General features: G+C 39.7%; 1 protein-coding gene across 12 annotated transcripts in view; it reads right to left on the bottom strand.

Moving 5' to 3' along the window:
- VPS13B (vacuolar protein sorting 13 homolog B) overlaps positions 1 to 26,634 on the bottom strand; it is a 980,186-nt gene that overhangs the window by 888,123 nt on the left and 65,429 nt on the right. For all 12 annotated transcript variants that reach the window (XM_053558614.1, XM_053558617.1, XM_053558615.1 and 9 more), the window contains one exon: positions 3,844 to 4,112. In XM_053558614.1, coding sequence (XP_053414589.1) covers positions 3,844 to 4,112 — 269 coding nt within the window. The remainder of the gene's footprint in view (positions 1 to 3,843; positions 4,113 to 26,634) is intronic.

Below are 26,634 nucleotides of genomic sequence, written 5' to 3'. Positions count from 1 at the left end.
CTAGTGAATGATGCCCCATGATTGTATCAGTGTACACAGCTATGATTTAATAATAAAAAAAAAAGAAGTAAACACGCAAAAATCACCAGATAGCACCCAGTAATTGCAACTACCCTGTTTCCCCGAAAATAAGACATCCTCCAAAAATAAGACCTACATATAGGAAAGATAAGACATTCCCTGAAAATAAGACCTAGTGCATCTTTGGGAGCACACCTAAAATAAGACACTGTCTTATTTTTGGGGAAACAGGGTAGTAATCCTTGACTTCATTCACAAACTTATACTAAAAGTAAGTTCCTTAAGAGGGACTTTACCTAACAATTGCAATCAGTGTGTAACCTGGCTTATTGTACCCTCAATGAATCCCCAACAATAAAAAAAAAAAAAAAAGTAAGTGCCTTAATCATCAGAGAAATGCAAATCGAAACTACTTTGAGATACCACCTAAACCCAGTAAGAGTAGCCCACATAACAAAATCCCAAAACCAGAGATGTTGGCGTGGATGTGGAGAAAAGGGCACACTTCTACACTGCTGATGGGAATGCACACTAATACGTTCCTTCTGGAAGGATGTTTGGAGAATACTTAGAGACCTAAAAATAGACCTGCCATTCGATCCTATAATTTCTTTACTAGGTTTATACCCCAAAGACCAAAAGTCACAATATAACAAAGACATCTGTACCAGAATGTTTATTGCAGCCCAATTCATAATCGCTAAGTCATGGAAGAAGCCCAAGTGTCCATCGACACACAAATGGACTAGCAAATTGTGGTACATGTATACCATGGAATATTGTGCAGCCTTAAAGAAAGATGGAGACTTTACCTCTTTCATGTTTACATGGATGGAGCTGGAACATATTCTTCTTAGCAAAGTATCTTAGGAATGGAAGAAAAAGTATCCTATCTACTCAGCTCTGCTATGAAGCTAAATTATAGCTTTCACAACTATAGCACAAGACTATGGGGAAAGGGCCAAGGAAGGGGAAGGGAGGCGGGAGGTTTTGGTGGAGGGAGGGTAATGGGTGGGGCCACATGTTACGGTGCATCTTAGAATGGGTACAGGCGAAACTTACTAAATGCAGAATACAAATGCCTACATACAGTAACTAAGAAAATGCCATGAAGGCTACGTTGAACAGTTTGATGAGAATATTTCAGATTGTATATGAAACTTGCACATTGTACCCCTTGATTGCACTAATGTACACAGCTATGATTTAACAATAAAAAAAATTAAAGTAAGTGCCTTATGATTATCACCTAAAACTGGTAATATATCTAACAACAGTTGACAAAATTGGCTTTTAATTATATTATTAAAGATTTTTATTATTTTATCATGTTTTAATTTTGAAGACTAAGCTATGTTCTTTTAATTCAATCAATGCTAAATCGAAGAATTACAAAAATAATTTTAGGCCGGGCACAGTGGCTCAGTCCTATAATCCTAGCTCTCTGCGAGGCCAAAGCAGATACACGGCTTGAGCTCATGAATTTGAGACCAGCCTGAGCCAAAATGAGACCCCATCTCTTAGAAAAAAACTAGCCAGGCATTGTGGCAGGCCCTGTAGTCCTAGCTACTAGGGAGGCTGAGGCAAGAGGATCACTTGAGCCCAAGAGTTTGAGGTTGCTATGAGCTATGATGATACAGCAATGTACCCAGGGGGACAGAGTGAAACTCCATCTCAAATAATAATAATAATAATAATGATTAATGATTATAATTATAATCATTATTATTATTATTATTATCATTATTTTAGAAGAATTCAGAAAAAATGATAGTCATAACATAGCACAAGTTATGGTGCTGAATATTATGCATTTTTATAATTTTTTACTCAAAATAGATACCTCTTAACAGTTTTTACCCAAACTTTAAAAATATTTTAAATCAATCAAGCCACAACATAAACTTTTATTAAGACTTACTCTCTATTTTTTTAGGTCTTTTTTTGTTATGTCATATTACAAAATAATGAATGATTTTAATTAGAAAAGTCTTTAGTCAACATGGTGGCTCACACCTATAATCCTAACCCTTTAGGAGGCTAAGGAGGAAAGATTGTTTGAGGCCAGGAATTCAAGACCAGCCAGAGCAAGAGGGAGACCTCACTCTACAAAAAATAGAAAAATTAACTGGGTGTGATAGCATGTACCTATAGTTCCCACTACACAGGAGGATGAGGCAGGAGGATCACTGGAGCCCAGGAGTTTGAGGTTACAGTGAACTGTGATCATACCCCTGCATTCTAGCCAGAGTGACAAAACAAGACCCTGTCTCAAAACAAGAAAACACGACTCAGAGCCCGTAGCACAGTGGTTACAGCGCCAGTCACATACACTGAGGTTGGCAGGTTTGAACCTGGACCAGGCCAGCTAAACAACAATGACAACTACAACAAAAAATAGCCAGGCATTGTGGCAGGCACATGTAGTCCCAGCTACCTGGGAGGCAGAGGCAAGAGAATCACTTAAGCCCAAGAGTATGAGGTTGCTGTGAGCTGTGACACCACAGCACTCTACCGAGGGTGACATAACAAGACTATCTCAAAAGAAAACAACTTTTAAAAATACTTATTTTAAAATAGATTTAAATTTACTGCCTGCTATAGTCATAACTTATACAGCTTTACCACTGATAGAAAGAAATTTATCTCAGGCATTTAAAATAATTCAAGCTAAATTTAAAACCATGAGAGGAGATACTTAATTTTTACTTTTCACTGCTATATCTCCACAATCTAAACATGTTACCTGGAATAATACTTGTATGACCACAGAGGAACACATAAGGGACATCAAAAGTACTAGAAATTTTATACTTTTTCAAGGAAAAGGGTGTTCACCAACATGCACAATATTCTCTTTTACAGAACAGAGTATATATTTTATATGTATTATTTGAATGGATGAAGCAAAGTATATTAAATATTGCTAAAAACAGAAAAGAGTTTAAACAAAGAGACTGTCTTGAGGAGCAAAAGAAAGTTGAGAAAAGAGAAAAATTATATATAAATAATGCTTTAAAGGAATTTTTTATGAACCAGAGCATAGAAATAAAACAGCAATTACAGGAGAACACAAATTTAAGGGACATTTTTGATATGCCTTTCTTTTTTAACGGAAGTATTAATTAAGGCATGCTTGTATGATAACTGAATGACTGAGTAGAGAGAAAAAAAACTATCCACAAAGTTGATGTAAAAAGAAACTTCTTGGGGAAGACCCTAAGAAGATAAGAAAGCATCAAAATTCAATTATTTCAAATGATGGAACATATACTGTATAACAGTGGTTCTCAACCTTCCTAATAATACAGTTCCTTATGTGGTGACCCCAACCATAAAATTATTTTCGTTGCTACTTCATAACTGTAATTTTGCTACTGTTATGAATCATAATGTAAATATTTGATATGCAGGATGGTCTTGAGCAACCCCTGTGGAAGGGTCATTCAGTCCCCAAAAAGGTCACAACCCACAGGTTGAGAACCGCTGCTATATAACCTCTGTAACTTGACCACCTATGGGTCTGTAACAAAGTAGTCAACATACAGAGGTTGTCAACGTAAGAAATTAGGCCTACTGTACTGAAATATATATGTGCTAAATGTCCATTCTATGAAAATTAATTCAATTTAAGGAGGTGGTCAATATAAGGAGATGGTCAACAATGGACGTTCTACTATAATTTTATGAAGTAAGAATTTATAGACTCTACCTTACATCTATAGAAAGCAAAAACATATTTTAGTTAAGAAGGAATCTTATAATCAAAATTCAAGCATTAAAGTCAATAGAAATATGAACATCAAAAGAAATAAAACTTACTTTGAAAGTCACAGTTGCCTTTGTGCAGTAAAATCCTATAGAAACAATAGGATCCTTCAAAGCCTGTGCTTTCTGCTGATGCATGACTGATGTAGGATCATTCCCAAGGTAGTCGTCCTCACTATCATCATAACTCACAATTGCAGGCACAAATGACCAGGCCCATGACACCCATCCCTGGGGCTGTTCATCATCTTGCTGTGAATACAACTCTTGGCCTTTATACTGAGCATGATACTGCATATCTATTCTTGTTTCACCTTCAGCACCTGTCAATCAAAATAAAATCACTTTACATAAATCAAGAGGATTTAACTAAGGGAAAAAATAAGAATGAATAGACTTTCAAAAATTTCCTTCCATGGCTAGGCACAGTGGCTCACGCCTGTAATCCTACCACTTTGGGAGGCCCAAACGGGTGGAATGCCTGAGTTCAGGAGTTCAAGAGCAGCCTGAGCAAGAAAGAGACCCCGTCTCTAAAATCAGCCAGGCATTGTGGCATGCACCTATAGTCCCAGTATGTGGGAGGCTGATGCAAGATGATCACATGAACCCAAGAGGTTGCTGAGGAAAGATGCCACGGCACTCTGAGGGTGACGAAGTAAGATTCGACACAAACCCACACGTTATACTAGGCCTACACAAAGATAGGATCATCAGCTCGGCACCTGTAGCACAGTGGTTATGGTATCAGCCACATACACTGAGGGTGGCGGGTTCAAACCCAGCCAGGGCCAGCCAAACAACTGCAACAAAAATAGCCGGGCATTGTGGCGGGCACCTGTATCCCAGCTACTTGGGAGGCTGAGGCAAGAAAATCACTTAAGCCCAAGAGTGTGAGGTTGCTGTGAGCTGGGACGCCACTGTTCTCTACTGAGGGTGACATAGTGAGACTCTGTCTCAAAAAAAAAAAAAAGACAGGATCATCAATACGACTGTCTTTCACTTTCATATTTTATTCCACTAGAAGATTTTAGGAGCTGATAACATGCAAAAAAATTTATCTCCTACAATAATAATGCCTCCTGAACAATTTACCTGTGGATATTTTATAATTAACTTTTTTTGGTAAGAAGAAAGAGTACACTCTAATATAATGAAAAGAGTATAATGTAGTAAATATATAAACAAGTAACATAGTCATTTATGATTTTTAAATGTTATATACTACACAGAATTGGACGCTATACTGATACATGATTAGAAGTGCAATAGGCTTGTTTACACCAGCATAACCACAAACATGAATAATCACAAGCATGCATTGTGCTATGACATTACAATAACAATGATGTTACAAGGTTGAAGGAATTTTTCAGCTAGCTCCATTGTAATTTTATGGCAGCACTCTCATATATGTGGCTTGTCATTGACTAAAGCCTCGGTATGCAGCACATGTATCTGTGATTTCTACAGGTGTTAGAGTTACAGGTATTACTAAGGCAACTGTGATTTGATACCTGTATTATTAATTTTAGAATGGTATGCTTTATTTAACACTGTATTTATTTTAATACAATGTACCTACATAAAAAAGGAAAGAATGACTGCTACATGCAACATACAGATGAATCCCCAAAATATTATACTTAATGAAAGAAACCTTTCACAAGACAGTACATATTCCATTTATATGTAATTCCAAAATAAGCAAAATAATCTATTATTTCTTAAAATTCTAGAACAGTGTTTTCCCAAGTGGATCTGGGCAAGAAGGGAGGTGACGAATGATTAGAAAGGTGCAAAAGGAATTTCCTGAGATATTAAGGTATCCTTTTTTCTTGACATACATTATTTCCTGTATTTTTTTAATTGAAAAGTAAATTTATTTCAGGTTAATCTGAGGGTACTAACCAGGTCAAAATATTTGATTTTGTTAGGTAGAATCCCTCTTGTGGTTATGTCTCACACCCAAAAGGTGTGCCAAAAGGTGAGACCTGCTTGGGCCTCCCAAAGTGGTAGGATTACAGGCATGAGCCACTATGCCTGGCCATGGAAGGAAACCTACATCATGTTCATTCAGTGACAGTATCCCATCCACCCACCCCCTTCTTCCCCCCTCGTTACTCCTCCCCCCAACTTGAATTGAAATGAGTTTTTCTCCTAATGGGGCATGCATTACATCATCTACTGGCTTCATATTAGTATTGAGGACATTGGATAATTGCTGTTCCATTCTTGTGATGCTTTACCAAAAACAATGTGTTTCAATTCCATCCTGGATGTTACAAAAGATGTGAAGTCACCATCTTATTTTACGGCTGAATAGTATTCCACGGTATGCACATACCACAATTTGTTAATCCATTCCTCAGTCAATTGGCATTTAGGTTGTTTCCATGTATTGGCAATTGTAAATTGAGCTTCAATAAACAATCTAATGTAAATGTCCTTATGATAAAATGATTTTTCTCTTCTAGGTAGATGCCTGGTAGTGGAACTGCAGGGCCAAATGGGAGACCTAATTTGAGTTGTTAGAGGATTCTGCATACTTCCTTCCAAAAAGGTTGTATTAGTTTGCAGCCCCACCAACAGTGTAAAAGTGTCCCCCCTACTCCACATTCACTCTACCATCTGCAAGCTTTGCAACTTTGTAATGTGGGCTAATCTAAATGGGATTAGGTGGTATCTCAGGGTGGTTCTGATTTGCACTTCTCTGATGATTAGGGACTATAAGCATTTTTTCATATGTTTCTTAGCCATTTGTCTGTCTTCTTTAGAGAAGGTTCTATTCATGTCTTTTGCCCCATGATAGAGAGGATCATTGACTCTTTTTTTGTTGATTAATTTGAGTTCTCTGTAGATCCTAGTTATCAATCCTTTGTTGGATCCTACGAATCCTTTCTTGGATTCATAATATGCAAATATCTTTTCCTGTTCTGAAGGTTGTCTATTTGCTTCGGTTGTTGTCTCTTTCACTGTTCATAAGCTTCTGAGTTTAATATACTGAAACTTGGGCAGCGCCTGTGGCTCAGTGGGTAGGGCACCTACCCCATATACCAAGGGTGGTGGATTCAAACCTGACCCCAGCTGAACTGCACCAAAGAAATAGCCAGGCATTGTGGCAGGCGTCTGCGGTCCTAGCTACTCAGGAGGCTGAGATAAGAGAATCACCTAAGCCCAGGAGTTGGAGGTTGCTGTGAGCTGTGTGACGCCACGGCACTGTACCGAGGGCAATAAAATGAAACTCTGTCTCTAACAAAAAAAAAAAAATATATATATATATATATACACACATATATATTAAACTGAAAAGTTTCTGTATTTATATATATATATACAGTTTAATTAAGTCCCACTTATTTATTTTTATTGTTTCCATTGCCAGAGAAGTTGTCTTGATAAAATCTTTCCCCAACCCAAAATCTTCAAGGGTTTTTCCCACACTTTCTTCTAGGACTTTTATTGTTTCATAGCTTAGATTTAAATCTTTTATCCATCTTGAGTCAATTTTTGTGAGTAGTGAAAGATACAGATCCAGTTTTCGACTTTAACATGTGGTTATCCAGTTCTCCCAGCACCATTTGTTGAATAGGGATTCTTTTCCACAGTGTGTGCTATTATTTGGTTTATCAAAGATCGGGTAGCTATAAGTTTCATCTATGCTTTTTCGATTCAGTTAAAAATGTCTGTGTTTTACTTTTTTGTGCCAATACCATGCTGTTTTGACTATTATAGACTTTGTAATATAGCCTAAAGTCTGGTAAGGTAGTACCCCTAGCTTTGTTTATATTACTAAAAATTGCCTTGGCTATACAGGGTTTCTTCTGGTTCCAAATAAAACAAATAATTCTTTTTTCAAATCTTCAAAGTATGATGTTGATATTTTTTCCTTTTTTTCTTTGCAGTTTCTTTTTTTTTTGGCCGGGGCTGAGTTTGAACCCACCACCTCTGGTACATGGGGCCAGCACCCCACTCCTTTGAGCCACAGGCACTGCCCCGATGTTGATATTTTAATGAGTGCTGCATCAAATCTGTAGGTTGCTTTGGGAAGTACAGACATTTTAACCATTTTGAATGTTATGTTCTCAGCCATGAACGTGATACATTCATCCATTTCTTAATGTCTTCTACTATTTCCTTTTTTAGGGTTTCATAATTTTCCTTATAGAGGTCCTTCAGTTCTTTTAGTAGGTATATTCCTAGGTACTTCATTTTCTTTGAAGATACTGTGAAGGGAATTGTGTCATTGATTAGCTTCTCAACTTGGCTGTTATTGGTGTATACGAAGGCTACTGATTTGTGGACACTGATTTTATACCCTGAGATGTTACTGTACTTCTTGATCACTTCCAGGAGTCTTGTGGTTGAGTCTTTGGGGTTCTCTATGTATAAGATCATATCAGCAGCATAAAGGGAGAGTTTGACCTCCTCTGCTCCCATTTAGATGCCCTTTATTTCCTTCTCTTTACTGACTGCATTGACTAGAACTTCAAGCACTATATTGAATAGCAGAGGCAATAGAGGACAACCTTGTCTGGTTCTAGTTCTAGTGGAAAAGCTTTCAGTTTTATTCCATTCAGTATGGTATTATCTGTCAGTTTGTCCTAGAAGCTTTCAGTCAGTTTAAGAAATGTGCTACTTATGCTTGTAATCTTAAGTGTTCGTGTTAGAAAAGGATGTTGAATTTTATCAAATGCTGTATCTACATCTATTGAAAGGATCAGACGGCCTTTGTTTTTGCTCTGTTGATATGACAAATTACATTTGTGGATTTGCATAGGTTAAACCAACCTTGCATTCCTGGGATGAAGCCTACTTGATTGTGACGTATAACTTTTTTAATGTGTAGCTATAATCTATTGGCTAGGATTTTATTGAGAATTTTTGCATCTATATCCATTAGTGAAACTGGTCTAAAGTTCTTCTTTTTACTTGGGGCTTTCCCTGGTTTTGGTAACAGGGTGATGTTTTCTTCATAGAATGTGTTGGGGAAGATTCCTTCCTTCTCAAATTTATGGAATAATTTCTGCAGTGTGGGTATAAGCACTTCTTTGAAGATTTGATACAATTCTGGTATGAACCCCTATGGAGGAGAGCATTTTTTTGTTGGAAGAATTTTTTTACTGTTTATTTGATCTCAGTGCTTGATATTGATATGTTCAAGAGAGCTATTTCTTCCTGGATAAGTCTAGGGAGAGGATGTGATTCTAGGTATTGATCCACTTCCCACACATTGTCATATTTCTCGGTATTGAGTTTCTTGTAGTATTCAGAGATAATCTCTTGTATCTCTGTGGCATCTTTTGTATTTCACCTTTATTATTTCTGATTGAGGTCTTTAGAGATTTTACTTTCCTGTTTCTAGTTAATCTGGCCAAAGGTTTATCAATTTTCTGTCTTTTGTCAAACAACAAACTTTCTATTTCATTAATTTTTGAATGATTCTTTTGTTTTCAATTTCATTAATCTCTGATTTAATTTTAGTTATTTCTTTTCTTCCGCTAGGTTTGGAATTACTCTTTGTTTTCCATTTCCTTAAAATGATTCATTAGTTTGTTGATATGCTCTCTTTCTATTTTTCACAGGTAGGTATCCAATGCAATCAACTTCCCTCTTAAGACTGCTTTTGCTATATCCCACAAGTTTTGGTAACATGTAGCTTCATTGTTTTTATGCTTGAAAAATTTAACAATTTCTTCCCTTATCTCTTCCTTGAGCCAACTATCCTTCAGCATAAGGTTATTTATTTTCCATGTCTTTTTATGGGGATGTACTTTTTTGATAGAGTTGAGTTCTACCTTTATTAACTTCTGGTATGAGAAGATACAAGTTATAATTTCAATTCTTTTAATTTTGTTGAGGTTTACATGATTGCAAGAGGGACTTTACCTAACAATTGCAATCAGTGTAACCTGGCTTATTGTACCCTCAATGAATCCCCAACAATAAAAAAAAAGGAAAAAATAAAAATAAATAATAATTTTGTTGAGGTTTGATTTGTATCCCCAGATACGCTCAATATTAGAGTACATTCCATGGGCTGATGAGAAGAATGTATATTAATGAGCTTTGGGACAGTGTATTCTGTATATGCCTATTAAGCCCATTTGTCCTAGAGTCACTTTTAAGTCCTTTGTGTCTTTGTTTAGTTTCTGTTTAGAGGATCTGCCCAGTTCTGTCTGAGGGATGTTAAAGTCCCAGGCTGTGATGTTATGAGATATCTTAATGGTCAAACCAATCAAGGATCTGTTTCATAAATCTGGGAGCATCTAAGTTGGGCGCATAAATACTTAAAATTGAAATTTCTTCTTCTTCAATTACTCCCTGTGACCAGCATGGAGTGACCATGTTTGTCTTTCTTAACTTCAGTTCCTTTAAATCCTTTTGCATCTGAAAATAATATTGCAATCCCTCCTTTCTTCTGATTTCCATTTGATTGAAATACTGTTTTTCATCCCTTCACCCTGAGTCTTGATTTGTCCTTCAAGGTTAGGTGTGTTTCCTAGAAACAACATATGGGTGACTTGTGTCTTTTCATTCAATCACCCAGTGCCTCTTCAGTGAGGAATTCAAGCCATTAACATTCATTGAGAGAACTGATAAGTTGTGGTAGAGTTCTATTCATTTATTTTGTAGTATTCATCAAAAACATTGCATAGTTTTATCCTTTGCATCATTGTGGAAGCTAAGTTTTCATCTTCAGTTTCTGTGTGTTTACTTTGCTGGTGGTCCACTGTGATGGAATCACTTAATCCTGATGATGTTTTGCATCAAAACTCACTGACTAGTATACTTAATATTTCTTTCTTCTTAACTTTGGACAGGGGCAGGGGGGAATTTATATATTTCACTTTGTAAATTTAACCTTCAAAAAAATTTTTAAACCATTTTAAATGTAAACTCTAATTAACAATATGCAGCTTGAGGTCCACGGGGAAGTGTACTAATATCCTTAAATGACATCAAAAACATTCTTTGTATTGATAAAGAAAGTGACAATAGAGATATGTAATGAAGCAAATATATAATAAAATATTAACAGTAGAACCTAAATCTATATATAGTCTGTGAGTGTCCACTATACAATAACTCTTTCAATCATTCTATATATTTGATATTTGTCAAGTTGGGGAAAAGAGAACTGAGCATGTATACATGCTAGGATTTGTTCTAGGTGATATCCTATAATACCACAATAACAGGGGAATTTAACACTCCTCTTACAGAGCTGGACAGATCCTCTAAACAGAAATTAAACAAAGATATAAAGGACTTAAATGACACCCTAGAACAACTGTGCTTGATAAGACATATATAGAACACTCCATCCCAAAGATAAAGAATATACATTTTTCTCGGCTCAGCGCTTGTGGCTTAAGCAGCTAAGGCATCAGCCACATACACCTGAGCTGGCGGGTTTGAATACAGCCCAGGCCTGCCAAACAACAATGATGGCTGCAACCAAAAAATAGTCAGGCGTTGTGGTGGGTGCCTATAGTCCCAGCTACTTCAGAGGCAGAGGCAGAGGCAGAGGAATCACATGAGCCCAGGAGTTGGAGGTTGCTGTGAGCTGTGATTACACAGCACTCTACCCAGGACAGCAGCTTGAGGTTCTGTCTCAAACAAAAAAAAAAAAGAATATACATTCTTCTCATTGCCCCATGGAACAGTCTCCAAAATGGGTCATATCCCAGGACACAAAACAAACCTGAACAAAATCAAAAGAATTGAAATTTTACCTTGTATCTTCTCAGACTACAAGGCACTAAAGGTGGAACTCAATTCCAAAAAAAGTTCAACCCCACACAAAGACATGGAAATTAAACAACCTTATGCTGAATGACAGTTGGGTGCAGGAAGAAATAAAACAGGAAATCATTAACTTCCCTGAGCACAACAACAATGAAGACAGAAACTATCAAAAGCTGTGGGATACAGCAAAAGCAGTCCTGAGAGGAAAATTTTTCACTTTAGATGCTTACATTCGAAAAACAGAAAAAAAACACATTAACAAACTCACAAGCCATCCTGTGGAATTTGAAAAAGAAGAACAATCTAAAACAAAACCTAGCAGAAGAAAAGAAATACACAAAATTAAATCAGAGATTAATGAAATTGAAAACAAAAATCATTCAGAAAATTAATGAAACAAGGAGTTGGATTTTTGAAAAGTAAATAAAATAGATAAACCTTTGCAGAATAACTAGAAACAGAAAAGTAAAATCTCTAGTAAACTCAATCAGAAATGATAAATAAAGGGGAAATAACAAATGATACCACAGAGATACAAGAGATTATCTCTGAATACTACCAGAAATTCTATGCCTAGAAATTTGACAATGTGAAGGAAATCAATCAATATTTGGAATCACACTCTCTCCCTAAATTTAGCCAGGAAGATATACATATCATGAACAGACCAATTTCAAGCACTGAGATCAAAGAAACAATAAAAAATCGCCCAACAAAAAAAGACCCTGGTCTGGATGGCTTCACAACCAGAATTCTATCAAACCTTCAAAGAAGAGTTTATTCCCATACTGCAGAAATTATTCCAAAATATTTGAGGAGGAAGGAATCTTCCCCGACACGTTCTATGAAGCAAACATCACCCTGGAACCAAAACCAGGAAAAGACCAACTAAAAAGGAGAACTTCAGACCAATTTCACTAATGAACATAGATGCAAAAATTCTCAACAAAATCCTAGCCAATCGATTACAGATTTCATCAAAAAAAGTCATACATCATGATCAAGTATGTTTCATCCCAGGGATGCACCACTGGTTTAACATAGGCAAGTCCATAAACATTATTTACCATATCAACAGAAGCCAAACAAAGATGATATGATCCTCTCAATAGATACAGAAAAAGCATTTGATAAAATCCAGCATCCTTTTCTAATGAGAACACTGAAGAGTATAGGCATACATGGAACATTTCTTAAACTGATCAAAGCTATCTATGAAAAACCCACAGCTAAAACTTTACTGAATGGAGTAAAACTGAAAGCTTTTCCACTTAGAACTGGAACCAGACAAGGTTGCCCTCTGTCGCCATTACTATTCAGCATAGTGCTGGAAGTTCTAGTCAATACTGTAGAGGACGTCAATAGTCAGATGACCTCTGAGCAAAATGATTTGCGGCTGGGGGGCGGACCCTCAGGCAATTCATCTGCAGGTGTTCATTGAGGAGAAAGAGCTTGAGCCCATGGCGATTCTTAGGCAAGTAGTCATTGTCGAATACTGCCCTCACCTGTCTTGTACTGTCTCAATAAAATGCTACTGCGGAGGTTGCTCAGGGATACCCTGCAATCAAGGTTAGTCCACCTCCTGCAAACTTGTACTTCTAATCCACATCACACCAGGTTCCTTCCTGTGGAGATCGAGACCAAGGCCAAAGGGGCTGCGACATCTGGTGTATCCAGCAGGATCCAGCAGGACACAAAAGGACACGGGGGACATGGACCAAAGGGGAAAGGGACACTTGGAAGTAAGTGAAGCCTTTGGCAGACAGTGGGAGGAAGTCCAAAGGGAAACTCCGGGAGGGGAGACAAGATGGACTGAAGCCAGCTTTCAACAAAGGCTCCCGTCCAGAAGGAGAGTTAAGGGACAGGAATAGTAAGTATCCTGGTGGACTTGAGCCTCACCAAGAGAGAAGGCTGAAGAACGCACATCAACACCGCTGAGGCAAGTTGTGATCACAAGGACGCAAACAAAAGGTACAAAATCCACCACCAAGCGGACGGGAGTCCCCCTCCCCCATGAGACCAGCTCATGAGCCCCACAATTGAACAAGCGGGCAGAAATTAAAGGCCCTCCCACAACACTCCACGGGAGAGACCTTCTAAAAACTGGACCTACCTCCCCTACTGGGGTGCCGTGGCGTTCTCCTGCCGGACATAGGGCTGAATAAAACTTTGGGAATCCTTTGCCGGCAACCCTGAATCCCCAGCGCTCCCCTCCCGCCCACTGAGGTCTGGAGGCCTGTCCCCCAGGACTTCGGATCCTTGGGTGATTTCTCAAGGGGAGTGGACAGTCCCCGAGTTGCGACTGGTCAGCATTGACTCTGAGGCGCACCGAGTGAGGAGAGGGCACTGGGCTGAGGGGGAGTCATGCCTCGCGGCACTTCCCTGCAGTGCAGTGCACCAAACCTCCCCGGGCACAAGACTGAATAAGACTCTGCCCTCCCCGCTGAGAGCTGAGAGCCCCTACTCTCACTCGGGGTCTGAGGGCCTATCCCCCCGGAGTTCGGCTCCTTGGGTGATTTCTCAAGGGGAGTGCACAGTGCCTGAGCTGCGTCAGGTCAGCGCTGACTCTGGGATACGTGAGCGAGGAGAGGGCACTCTGCTGAGGGGAAATCAAGCCTTGGCGGCACTTCCCTGCGGTGCAGTGCAGGAGCCCTCCCCGGGCACAGGACTGAATAAGACTCTGCCCTCCCCGCTGAGAGCTGAGAGCCCCTACTCTCACTCGGGGTTTGAGGGCCTATCCCCCAGGAGTTCGGCTCCTTGGGTGATTTCTCGAGGGGAGTGCACAGTGCCTGAGCTGCGTCAGGTCAGCGCTGGCGCTGGGATACGTGAGCGAGGACAGGGCACTCTGCTGAGGGGAAATCAAGCCTTGGCGGCACTTCCCTGCGGTGCAGTGCAGGAGCCCTCCCCGGACCGTAGTATTGCGTAAAACTGAATGAAACTCTAGCTTCCCCCCCCACTCCCAATCGGGGTCTGGGGGCCCATCCCCCAAGAGTTCTGATTCTTGGGGGATCTCTTAAGGGGTGTGGACCCAGCACAAACTGCGGCCGCTCAGTGCTGACTCTGGGGCGCCGGACAGAGGAGAAAAGGGTCGCCTGAGTGCCCACACCAGAGCAGCAGTTCCCTGGAGGTAGATCAACAGCCGTTTTTTCTTTAACGGCAGAACGCTCACTTCTGGATATTCTGAGGCCACACCCCCTGTCTCCCTGGGCAACCAGAGGAGGCCACCAGTGACGGCTCACAAACCCGGGAAGCTTCCAGGGCGGGGCCGACCCAGAGAGGTGTTCAGACGCAATTCTCCAGCAGCAAAGACGTTTGAACTCAAAACAGCCCGTCTTCTGTAGGCGACGACAGGAACAGACACAGAACCTCACAAAGTTGTCTGTTCTGTTCTGTTCTGTTAGCAGCATCCATCAGGGACAGGGCTAAGCCTGAGTGAACACCTCCTTCCAATCACCTGCATCAAACACTCAAAGATGTCAGGCCCCATCTCCTCCTGCTAGATAGCGGCAGTCTGCGGGGGCCTGGCAGACTTCCTTGCGATTCAGGCAGGTGCAAACCCCTGGAGTGTCCGTTCACTGCAGGCAACTGGGTTAGCCATCTGCAGAGATACCAGTGACTGGGTCCGACGGAGGGGCAAAGTGGGGAAGGAGACGTCAAACTTCCCAGACTGCTCTATTTGCTGGGTGGCTCCTCCTGACTCCACGCTGCACTGGGGTGAGCTGTGTCAGAGGAGTCACCAGGCCCCTGTGATCCAGTTCCCAGAGACCTCTTGAACCCTTCCACCCGAGACAAGTGCTGATTGAGACAGTTGATTCGGACCTTTTGAACTGGGCTAATAGACTGAGGACTTTACAGGCGGTGCCCTGGGTGTGCGATTGTAGGAAGGTTTGATTCTCCTTTTCCAACTGGGGCCAGAGGTGGGCAGGCGGGGTGACTTAATTGCTGATTTTTCCACACAGCTGAGACTTCAAGCCAGAGTAGAAGTTGCAATAGGATCGAACAGAAACCAGCTGAAAACAAGACAGAACCACTTTGCTCCACCACACCAGACAGGGCCCCAGTTTCTCAGGCCACAACACTGTACGGGCCCTCGATAAAACCCCAGGGGAAAAACCAAAGGGAGTAAACCATGGGGCGGAATCAGCGGAAAAACTCTGGTAACATGAATAACCAGAATAGATCAACCCCCCCAAGAAAAGATACGGCAGATGTGATTGAAGATCCCATTCATAAACAACTGGCTGAGATGTCAGAAGTCGAATTCAGAATTTGGTTTGCAGACAAGATTAATAAAATGGAATTAGGAATTCGAGGAGAAATTCAAAAATTGTCTCAAGAATTTAACGAATTTAAAGACAAAACCACCAAAGACTTAGACACACTGAAACAAGAACTTACAGCCCTCAAAGATATGAAAAATACAGTAGAATCCCTCAGTAACAGAATGGAGCAAGCAGAAGAAAGGATTTCTGACATTGAAGATAAAGTCTTCGAACGCTCCCAATCTCTCAAAGAGGAAGAGAAATGGAGAGCAAAAACGGATCACTCACTCAGAGAACTCTCAGATAATTCGAAAAAAAACAACATAAGGGTTATAGGAATTTCGGAGAACGATGAAGTAGCTGCCAAGGGCACAGAGGCCCTTCTACATGAAATTATGAAAGAAAATTTTCCAGACATGCCTAGAGAATCTGAAATTCAGATAGCAGACAGCTTCAGAACCCCAACACGATTCAACCCCAATAAGCCATCTCCCAGACATATCATAATTAGCTTCACTAAAGTTAACATGAAAGAGAAGATTCTCAAAGCAGTCCGGCGAAAGAAAACTATAACGTACAAAGGTAAGAACATTAGAATAACTGCAGATCTCTCTGCTGAAACTTTTCAAGCCAGAAGAGGGTGGTCATCAACTTTTAATCTCCTAAAGCAAAAAAACTTTCAACCCAGGATCTTGTATCCAGCTAAACTGAGTTTCATCTATGATGGAGAAATTAAATACTTCAATGACATTCATATGTTGAAAAAATTTGCCATAAGTAAACCAGCTCTTCAGGATGTTCTCAGACCTATCCTCCACAATGACCAACCCAATCCTATACCACAAAAGTAAACTCACTCAGAAACTTCGGATCAAACTCCAACTTCCACACTGGCGAAAGGATTAAAAACGTCCACTGGACCTTTGAAAAACTCGATACCCAAAATTCCACCAGACTTATCAATACTCTCCATCAATGTGAATGGCTTAAACTGTCCTCTAAAGAGGCATAGGTTAGCTGACTGGATACAAAAACTCAAGCCAGATATTTGTTGCATACAAGAGTCACATCTCAACTTAAAAGACAAATACAGACTCAGGGTGAAAGGATGGTCATCCATATTTCAGGCAAATGGTAATCAGAAAAAAGCAGGTGTTGCAATTTTATTTGCAGATACAGTAGGCTTTAAACCATCAAAAGTAAGGAAGGACAAGAATGGTCACTTCATATTTGTTAAGGGTAATACTCAATATCACGAGATCTCAATTATTAATATCTATGCACCCAACCAGAATGCACCTCAATTTATAAGAGAAACTCTAACAGACATGAGTAACTTGATTTCCTCCAGCTCCATAATCGTTGGAGATTTCAACACTCCCTTGGCAGTGTTGGATCGATCCTCCAGAAAGAAGCTGAGCAAAGAAATCTTAGATTTAAACCTAACCATCCAATATTTAGATTTAGCAGACATCTACAGAACATTTCATCCCAACAAAACTGAATACACATACTTCTCATCAGCCCACGGAACTTACTCCAAAATTGATCACATTTTAGGTCACAAGTCTAACCTCAGTAAATTTAAAGGAATAGAAATTATTCCATGCATCTTCTCGGACCATCATGGAATAAAACTTGAATTGAGTAACAACAGGAATCTGCATACCCATACAAAAACATGGAAGTTAAATAACCTTATGCTGAATGATAGCTGGGTCAGAGATGAGATTAAGAAAGAAATCGCCAATTTTTTGGAACAAAACGACAATGAAGACACAAACTATCAGAACCTCTGGGACACCGCAAAGGCAGTTCTAAGAGGGAAATTTATAGCACTGCAAGCCTTCCTCAAGAGAACGGAAAGAGAGGAAGTTAACAACTTAATGGGACATCTCACGCAACTGGAAAAGGAAGAACATTCCAACCCCAAACCCAGTAGAAGAAAAGAAATAACCAAAATTAGAGCAGAATTAAATGAAATTGAAAACAAAAGAATAATACAACAGATCAATAAATCAAAAAGCTGGTTTTTTGAAAAGGTCAATAAAATAGATAAACCTCTGGCCAACCTAATCAGGAAAAAAAGAGTAAAATCTCTAATATCATCAATCAGAAACAACAAAGACGAAATAACCACAGACTCATCAGAAATCCAAAAAATCCTTAATGAATATTACAAGAAACTTTATTCTCAGAAATATGAAAATCTGAAGGAAATAGACCGATACTTGGAAGCACGCCACCTTCCAAGACTTAACCAGAATCAAGTGGAAATGTTGAACAGACCCATATCAAGTTCAGAAATAGCATCAACTATACAAAACCTCCCTAAAAAGAAAAGCCCGGGACCAGATGGTTTCACGTCAGAATTCTACCAAACCTTTAAAGAGGAATTAGTACCTATATTACTCAACCTGTTCCAAAATGTAGAAAAAGAAGGAAGACTGCCCAACACGTTCTATGAAGCAAACATCACCCTGATCCCCAAACCAGGAAAAGACCCAACAAGAAAAGAAAATTATAGACCAATATCACTAATGAATATAGATGCAAAAATATTCAACAAGATCCTAACAAACAGAATCCAGCAACACATCAAACAAATTATACATCATGACCAAGTTGGTTTTATCCCAGGGTGTCAAGGCTGGTTCAATATACGTAAATCTATAAATGTAATTCAGCACATAAACAAATTAAAAAACAAAGACCATATGATTCTCTCAATTGATGCAGAAAAAGCTTTTGATAATATCCAGCATCCCTTCATGATCAGAACACTCAAGAAAATTGGTCTAGAAGGGACTTTTCTTAAACTGATAGAGGCTATCTACAGCAAACCCACAGCCAATATCATATTGAATGGAGTTAAATTGGAATCATTTCCACTCAGATCAGGAACCAGACAAGGCTGCCCATTGTCTCCATTGCTTTTCAACATTGTAATGGAAGTTTTAGCCACCGCAATTAGGGAAGAAAAGGCGATCAAGGGTATCCATATAGGGTCAGAAGAGATCAAACTCTCGCTCTTCGCAGATGATATGATTGTGTATCTGGAAAACACTAGGGACTCTACTACAAAACTCCTAGAAGTGATCAAGGAATACAGCAGCGTCTCAGGTTACAAAATCAACATTCATAAATCGGTAGCCTTTATATACACCAACAACAGTCAAATTGAAAAAGCAGTTAAGGACTCTATCCCATTCACAGTAGTGCCAAAGAAGATGAAATATTTGGGAATTTACCTAACAAAAGACGTGAAAGATCTCTATAAAGAGAACTATGAAACTCTAAGAAAAGAAATAGCTGAAAATGTTAACAAATGGAAAAACATACCATGCTCATGGCTAGGAAGAATCAACATTATCAAAATGTCCATACTACCCAAAGCAATATATAATTTCAACGCACTCCCTATTAAAGCTCCACTGTCATATTTTAAAGATCTTGAAAAAACATTACTTTGTTTTATATGGAATCAGAAAAAACCTCGAATAGCCAAGACATTACTCAGAAATAAAAACAAAACAGGAGGAATCACACTACCAGACCTCAGACTTTACTACAAATCGATAGTGATCAAAACAGCATGGTATTGGCACAAAAACAGAGAAGTAGATATCTGGAACAGAATAGAGAACCAAGAGATGAATCCAGCTACTTACCGCTATTTGATTTTTGACAAGCCAATTAAAAACATTCAGTGGGGAAAAGATTCCCTATTTAACAAATGGTGCTGGGTGAACTGGCTGGCAACCTGCAGAAGACTGAAATTGGACCCACACCTTTCACCATTAACTAAGATAGACTCTCATTGGATTAAAGATTTAAACTTAAGACATGAAACTATAAAAATACTAGAGGAGAATGCAGGGAAAACCCTTGAAGAAATTGGTCTGGGTGAGTATTTCATGAGGAGAACCCCCCGGGCAATTGAAGCAGCTTCAAAAATACACTACTGGGACTTGATCAAACTAAAAAGCTTCTGCACAGCTAAGAACACAGTAAGCAGAGCAAGCAGACAGCCCTCAGAATGGGAGAAGATATTTGCAGGGTATAACTCTGACAAAGGTTTAATAACCAGAATCCACAGAGAACTCAAACGCATCAGCAAGAAAAAAACAAGGGATCCCATCGCAGGCTGGGCAAGGGATTTGAAGAGAAACTTCTCTGAAGAAGACAGGCGCACGGCCTTCAGACATATGAAAAAATGCTCATCATCTTTAATCATCAGAGAAATGCAAATCAAAACTACTCTGAGATATCATCTAACTCCAATGAGACTAGCCTATATCACAAAATCTCAAGACCAGAGATGTTGGCGTGGATGCGGAGAAAAGGGAACACTTCTGCACTGCTGGTGGGAATGCAAATTAATACATTCCTTTTGGAAAGATATATGGAGAACACTCAGAGATCTAAAAATAGATCTGCCATTCAATCCTGTAATTCCTCTGCTGGGCATATACCCAGAAGACCAAAAATCACAACATAACAAAGATATTTGTACCAGAATGTTTATTGCAGCCCAATTCATAATAGCTAAGTCATGGAAAAAGCCCAAGTGCCCATCGATCCACGAATGGATTAATAAATTGTGGTATATGTATACCATGGAATACTATGCAGCCTTAAAGAAAGATGGAGACTTTACCTCTTTCATGTTTACATGGATGGAGCTGGAACATATTCTTCTTCGTAAAGTATCCCAAGAATGGAAGAAAAAATACCCAATGTACACAGCCCTACTATGAAACTAATTTGGGACTCTCACATGAAAGCTATAACCCAGCTACAACTTAACAATAGGGGGAAGTGGGAAAGGGGGGGGTGGGTAGTGGGAGGGGAATCAGTGGGATCACACCTGTGGTGCATATTACAGGGGTATTTGCGAAACTTGGTAAATGTAGAATGTAAATGTTTTGGCACAGTAACTGAGATAATGCTGGAAAGGCTATGTTAACCACTGTGATAAAAATGTGTCAAATGGTTTATGAAGTGAGTGTATGATATAATCATATCATTGTATACAGTTATGATTTAATAAAAAAAAAAAAAAACTAATGTTCTTAGGAAAGAAGTTACCATAAAACCACAACTGTTTCTCCATCTGTGTAACATCTGTCCTGTATGCCAAAAAGGAAAAAAAGAAAGTGTTGAAACAATTCTATAATGAAAGAAACCAAAAGCTATTAAACAAGAGGTCTGTGTCCAAAAAAAAAAAAAAAAAAACAAAGGGAAACTCCGCTCAGGGCAAGTGGGATATCTGGCCAATCTAGAATCTAGAGACACTCACTCGGAATAAGTGAGCTCTTTGGTAAATAAGCAAAGACATTTAGAGAAAACAATGGGTAACTTCCTGTTTGGGGAGTTGCAAGAATTGGAAAAGAAGGTGATGTTCAAGCAGAATTTGAAAGTGAGGAGACTAGTGAGGTTCAGTGGGTATCTGGACCTAAGGAGAACTGGGAATCAAGAGCATATGATACAGACACAAATAAGCAAGGAATTACCTCTGTGGCCATTATGGCTGCTCAGATCAAACAATTGGAAGATCGGGTACATAGTCTCAGTCAAAATACCAACTTAGAACACCCAATATTGCCCTCAGCACCTCCCTATGTAAATGATCCACCTGTGACTTCTGTTATGAAGGCTGTGTTAGAAGGGCATAAAACTGTGACTTTTAAGTAGGAAGTCACTTTGGGGCTTTTTCCGGTTATAGTCACTGCTATTCCTCCCAATCCGCAACACCCTCAAGGGGGCCAACGTTTTGATCACCATATGATTACCTTTGTGGTTCTGAAAGATTTGAAACAAGCCATAGCACAGTATGGTATGCAATCCTTGTTTTCTAGAGGTCTGTTACAGGGGCTTACACAAGAACAGTGACTCATTCCTTATGACTGGGATATGAAAGCCAGAACTGTCCTTGAGTCTGGACAGTATTTACAGTTCAAAACCTGGTAGAAGGAAGAGGCTGACCTGATGAGTCACCAAATCCAGCAGAGAGGAGTCCCTATAACATCAGAACACCTCAGTGGATCTGGTCAGTGGCTGGGGATTCCGAATCAACTTCAGTATGATGACATAGCTGTATTCCAGACAAGGTTGTATTGTCTTAGGGCCTGGGAAAAGGTTCAGGCTCCTGGAGGTATCGCTAAATCTTTTATTAAGATAATGCAGTCAGGGAATGAACCTTATACCGACTTTCTAGCCCAATTAAAAACTGCAGTCGATAAGGCCAATGCCCAGCCACAGCTCAGAGACATGCTTTTCCAAATGCTAAGTCCTGAGTGTCAAAAGGCCTTGCCACCTTTGAGAGCACAAAATGCTCTTTTAGAGGAATATATACAGGCATGTACTGATACAGACACGAAATCCCACAAGGCTAATTTACTTGCTGCCACTTTAAAAGAATGGGTCAGTCCATACCACACTAGATGTCATAACTGCGGAAAATTGGGACATAGGAGAAAAGAGTGTTGGAAAGGGAAGATCTATAGAAAAAACAATGACCAAAAGACTTATAGCAAATGGAAACCTCCTGGGTTGTGTCCCAGGTGTAAGAAAGCACCCCATTGGGCAAGTGAGTGCTGCTCTCAGTTCGATAAAAAAGGAACACCTTTATCACAGGAAAACCAGTAGGCGGGCCCAGCCCGGGGCTCGCAGGTAAAAAATACGAGTCTGAGAATCTACTCATTCACCAGCAACTTCACTCTGTTCAGTCTCTTTTACACACCACCTCAGGCAGTGTTGCTTTGAACTTACCAGCATATGATAATGTTTTGCTTCCCAGCATGGGAGCAAAAGAATTGAAAACAGGAGTGTGTGGTCCTCTTCCCCCAGGTACTGTGGGACTATTGCTCAGGAAAAGTGAATTAGCATCTCATGGAATGTTCATCCACACAGGTGTTATTGATGGTAATTACTTGGTAAACCAACCAACTCAAATTTTGGTCAGACAAAAGATTGCTCAATTGCTACTCCTACCAAGCATTAAGTTACAAGGTACTAGGGAAAAACATACTGGTGAGCCTGATAACACAAGCCATATTTTCTGGCAAACGTCTGTGATAAGCAGAATGCTCAAATCTGACAATAATATAACCGACATTGCTATTAACCTATGGGGTCGTGATTTGCTCCAGCAATGGAATGCTGTGATAACCATACCATCCCATCATGTTAATTCCTTGCAAATGTCAAATTTAGCATAGAGGACTCTGCCCCGAAATATTCTCTCAGGTTATCCTAGAAGAGTAGTAATCCAGTGTGGGTGGAGCAGTGGCTGTTAACTATGGAACAAGTGGATGCTTTCAAATTAGTAGTACAGGAACAATTGGAGCAAGGGCATATCGAGCCCTCTACCAGCCCTCGGAATTCTCCTGTTTTTGTGATAAGAAGGAAATCAGGCAATTGGAGAATGCTCACTGACCTTTGCAAAGTTAATGAAACTATTATACCCATGGAACCCCTGCAATTAGGCCTTCCTTTACTCTCTATGATTCCTTCCAATTGGTGTTTGTATGTTATTGACTTAAAGGATTTTTTTTTACCATATACTTGCATCCTGAAGACCAACCACATTTTGCTTTTTCTGTTCCTGTGTATAATCAGCAGAAGCCTCCCAAGCATTCATCATTTATAGATACTTTCTCTCATTTCTCTTGGGCTACCACTTTACCGGGAGAAAGGACTCACCATGTCATTCAGCATTTGTTAGAGTGCTTTAATATTATGGGTCTCCCTAAATCTATTAAAACTAATAATGCACCTTCTTATTCTACTCACATATTAAATACCTTCCTACCTTTTTGGAATATTCAATCATCTCGTGGTATTCCTTACAATTCTCAAGGACAAGCCTTTATTAAGCGACATCATAAAACATTGAAAGATATGTTAGATAAACAAAGAAGGGGAGAGGATCTCCTTCCCTTGAATAATAGTCCTAAATACATGCTCACTAGACCTCTTTTCACTCTCAATTTTCTGAATCTCAGCAACAACGGACAGACAGCTGCAGAATGCCATTGGACATCTCTCATTCATTCACCATCCTTTCCAATACAACAACCTAATTTTTTTTTCCAGTTTTTGGCCATGGCCAGGTTTGAACCTGCCACCTCCAGTATATGGGGCCTGCGCCCTACCCCTTTGAGCTACAGGCACTACCCTACAACAACCTATTTTTTATAGAAAACCTGACATATCAGAGTGGAAGCCTGGTTATGTACTACACTGGGGTCGAGGTTTTGCCCATATTATTACAGAACACCAAAAGAAGCAGTGGTTACCAGCCTGCTGGATTAAGCTTCGATACGAGCAGGACACCTTGTCAGCACCTTAATAAATTTGTTTTCACTAACTTTTGTTTTATTCACAGGACCCTGGTTTTTGGAGCCTACGTAATTTCATAATAGAGAAACCCTGGATCAATCCTCTCTGTGGGAACTCTAGCTGCCTCTCCCATATCACCATCCATCATCAGCAAGAAGCAGTTAAGAGCGGTTAGCATCCTGTTTCCCTAAGAGGCAGCTGGAGCTTCTATGCAGAGTGGGAAGATTGATATAGGATTTCATTATTTTGGGCTGAATAACAAGCCCAAGGTAAGCTTAGTATGCATCTTCTAAACCTTTGAAGGTTATAAAGACCTCAAACAGCAGGCTTCGAGGTAACGGTTATACTGGTATTGGCTAAGGTAAGAGAAATTCACTTGTTGGATTTATATCTGTTTCAGTTGGGCACCTGATCTTTACTTAAAGTTATACTGCTCTTCGGAAAGGGTCTGAGTTCAGTACAACCCTTTCCCCACATAACATAACTTCGGGTGGTGGTTAATACTTCCCATGGAAGCGTCATGGGCCATATGGCTCAGCCCATAGCACGTAGTTGGGTGGTGATTAGCACAAAGGGAACATGTTTTCCCCTATGCCTAGTTTGGCTAAAATAGTTTCCCTTATACCTGGATTATTTACGTTGGTGTAATTCTGTTATACTTGTATGCCCTTTTGTTTCTTTTACTTAGCAGGAAGGGAAAGCTCCTGGGTGAGGAGAACAACTGAAATAACCAACAACAGATTTTCTCCCTTGCCTATCCAGAAATGTCTTTAATTCACTAGAGGGGGGAAATGCAGAGGACACCTAGAGCCAGACAACCTCTGAGCAAAATGATTTGTGGCTGGGGGTGGACCCTCAGGCAATTCGTCTGCAGGTGCTCGTTGTAGAGAAATAGCTCAAGCCCTCGGCGATCCTTAGGCACATACTCATTGTCTAATACTGCCCTCACCTGTCTTGTACTGTCTCAATAAAATGCTACTGCAGAGGTTGCTCAGGGCTACCCTGCAATCAAAGTTAGCCCGCCTCCTGCAAGCTTGTACTTCTAATCCGCATCACGCCTGGTTCCTTCCCGCAGCGATCGAGACCAGGGCCATAGGGGCTGCAACACAATACAATTAGGCAAGACAAGGAAATAAAGGGAATCCAAATGGGAGCAGAGGAGGTCAAACTCTTGCTGACAATATGATCTTTTATACTTGCAGAACCCCTCAGACTCAACCACAAGACTCCTGGTAGTTGTCAAAAAATACAGTAATGTCTCAGGATATAAAATCTATGTCCACAAGTCGGTAGCCTTTGTATATGCCAATAACAGGGAAGATGAGAGGCTAATTAAGGACACAACTCTCTTCACCATAGCTTAAAAGAAAATGAAATACCTATGAATATATCTAACAAAAGAGGTGAGGGACCTTTGTAAAGAAAATTATGAAACCTTAAGAAAGGAAATAGCAGAGGATATTAACAAATGGAAGAACATACCATGCTCATGGCTGGGAAGAATCAACATTGTTAAAATGTCTATACTTACCAAAGCAATTTACCTATTCAATGTCATGCCTATTAAAATACCAACATCGTACTTTCAAGATTTGGAAAAAATGATTCTGCATTTTGTATGGAACCAGAAAAAATCCTGTATAGGTAAGGCAGTTCTTACTAATAAAAACACAGCTGGGGGCATAAGCATACCAGATTTAAGGCTGTACTACAAAGCTATAGTGGTCAAGATTGCATGGTATTGGCACAAAAGTAGAGACATTTGGAATCGAATAGAAAACCAGGAAATGAAACTAACATCTTACAACCACCTAATCTTCGATAAACCAAACAAGAACATACATTGGGGGAAAGACTCCCTATCCAATAAATAGTGCTGAGAGAAATGGATATCCACATGTAAAAGACTGAAACTGGACCCACACCTTTACTCCACTCACAAAAATTGATTCAAGATGGATAAAGGACTTAAATTTAAGGTATGAAACGATAAAAATCATCAAAGAAAGCATAGGAAAAACACTGGAAGATATTGGCCTGGGGAAAGACTTTATGAAGAAGACTGCCATGGCAATCGCAACAACAACAAATGGAACTTCATTAAACTGAAAGCTTCTGTACAGCAAAGAAGACAACAACCAAAGTAAACAGACAACCTACACAATGGGAAAGGATATTTGCATATTTTGAATCAGACAAAAGCTTGATAACTAGGATCTATAAAGAATTCAAATTAATCCACACGAAAAAAGCCAACAATCCCATATATCAATGGGCAAGAGACATGAATAGAACCTTCTCTAAAGAAGACAAAAGAATGGCTAACAAACCATATGAAAAAATGCTCATCATCCCTAATTATTAGAGAAATGCAAATCAAAACCACCCTGAGATATCATCTAACACCAGCAAGAATGGCCCATATCACAAAATCTTAAAACTGCAGATGCTGGCGTGGATGTGGAGAGAAAGGAAGACTTTTACACTG

The sequence above is a fragment of the Nycticebus coucang genome, chromosome 13 (assembly GCF_027406575.1).
Source record: "Nycticebus coucang isolate mNycCou1 chromosome 13, mNycCou1.pri, whole genome shotgun sequence".
NCBI classification, from domain to species: domain Eukaryota; kingdom Metazoa; phylum Chordata; class Mammalia; order Primates; family Lorisidae; genus Nycticebus; species Nycticebus coucang.
Note: the sequence above shows the minus strand (reverse complement) of the source record. Positions and strands in the feature narration are given on the sequence as shown.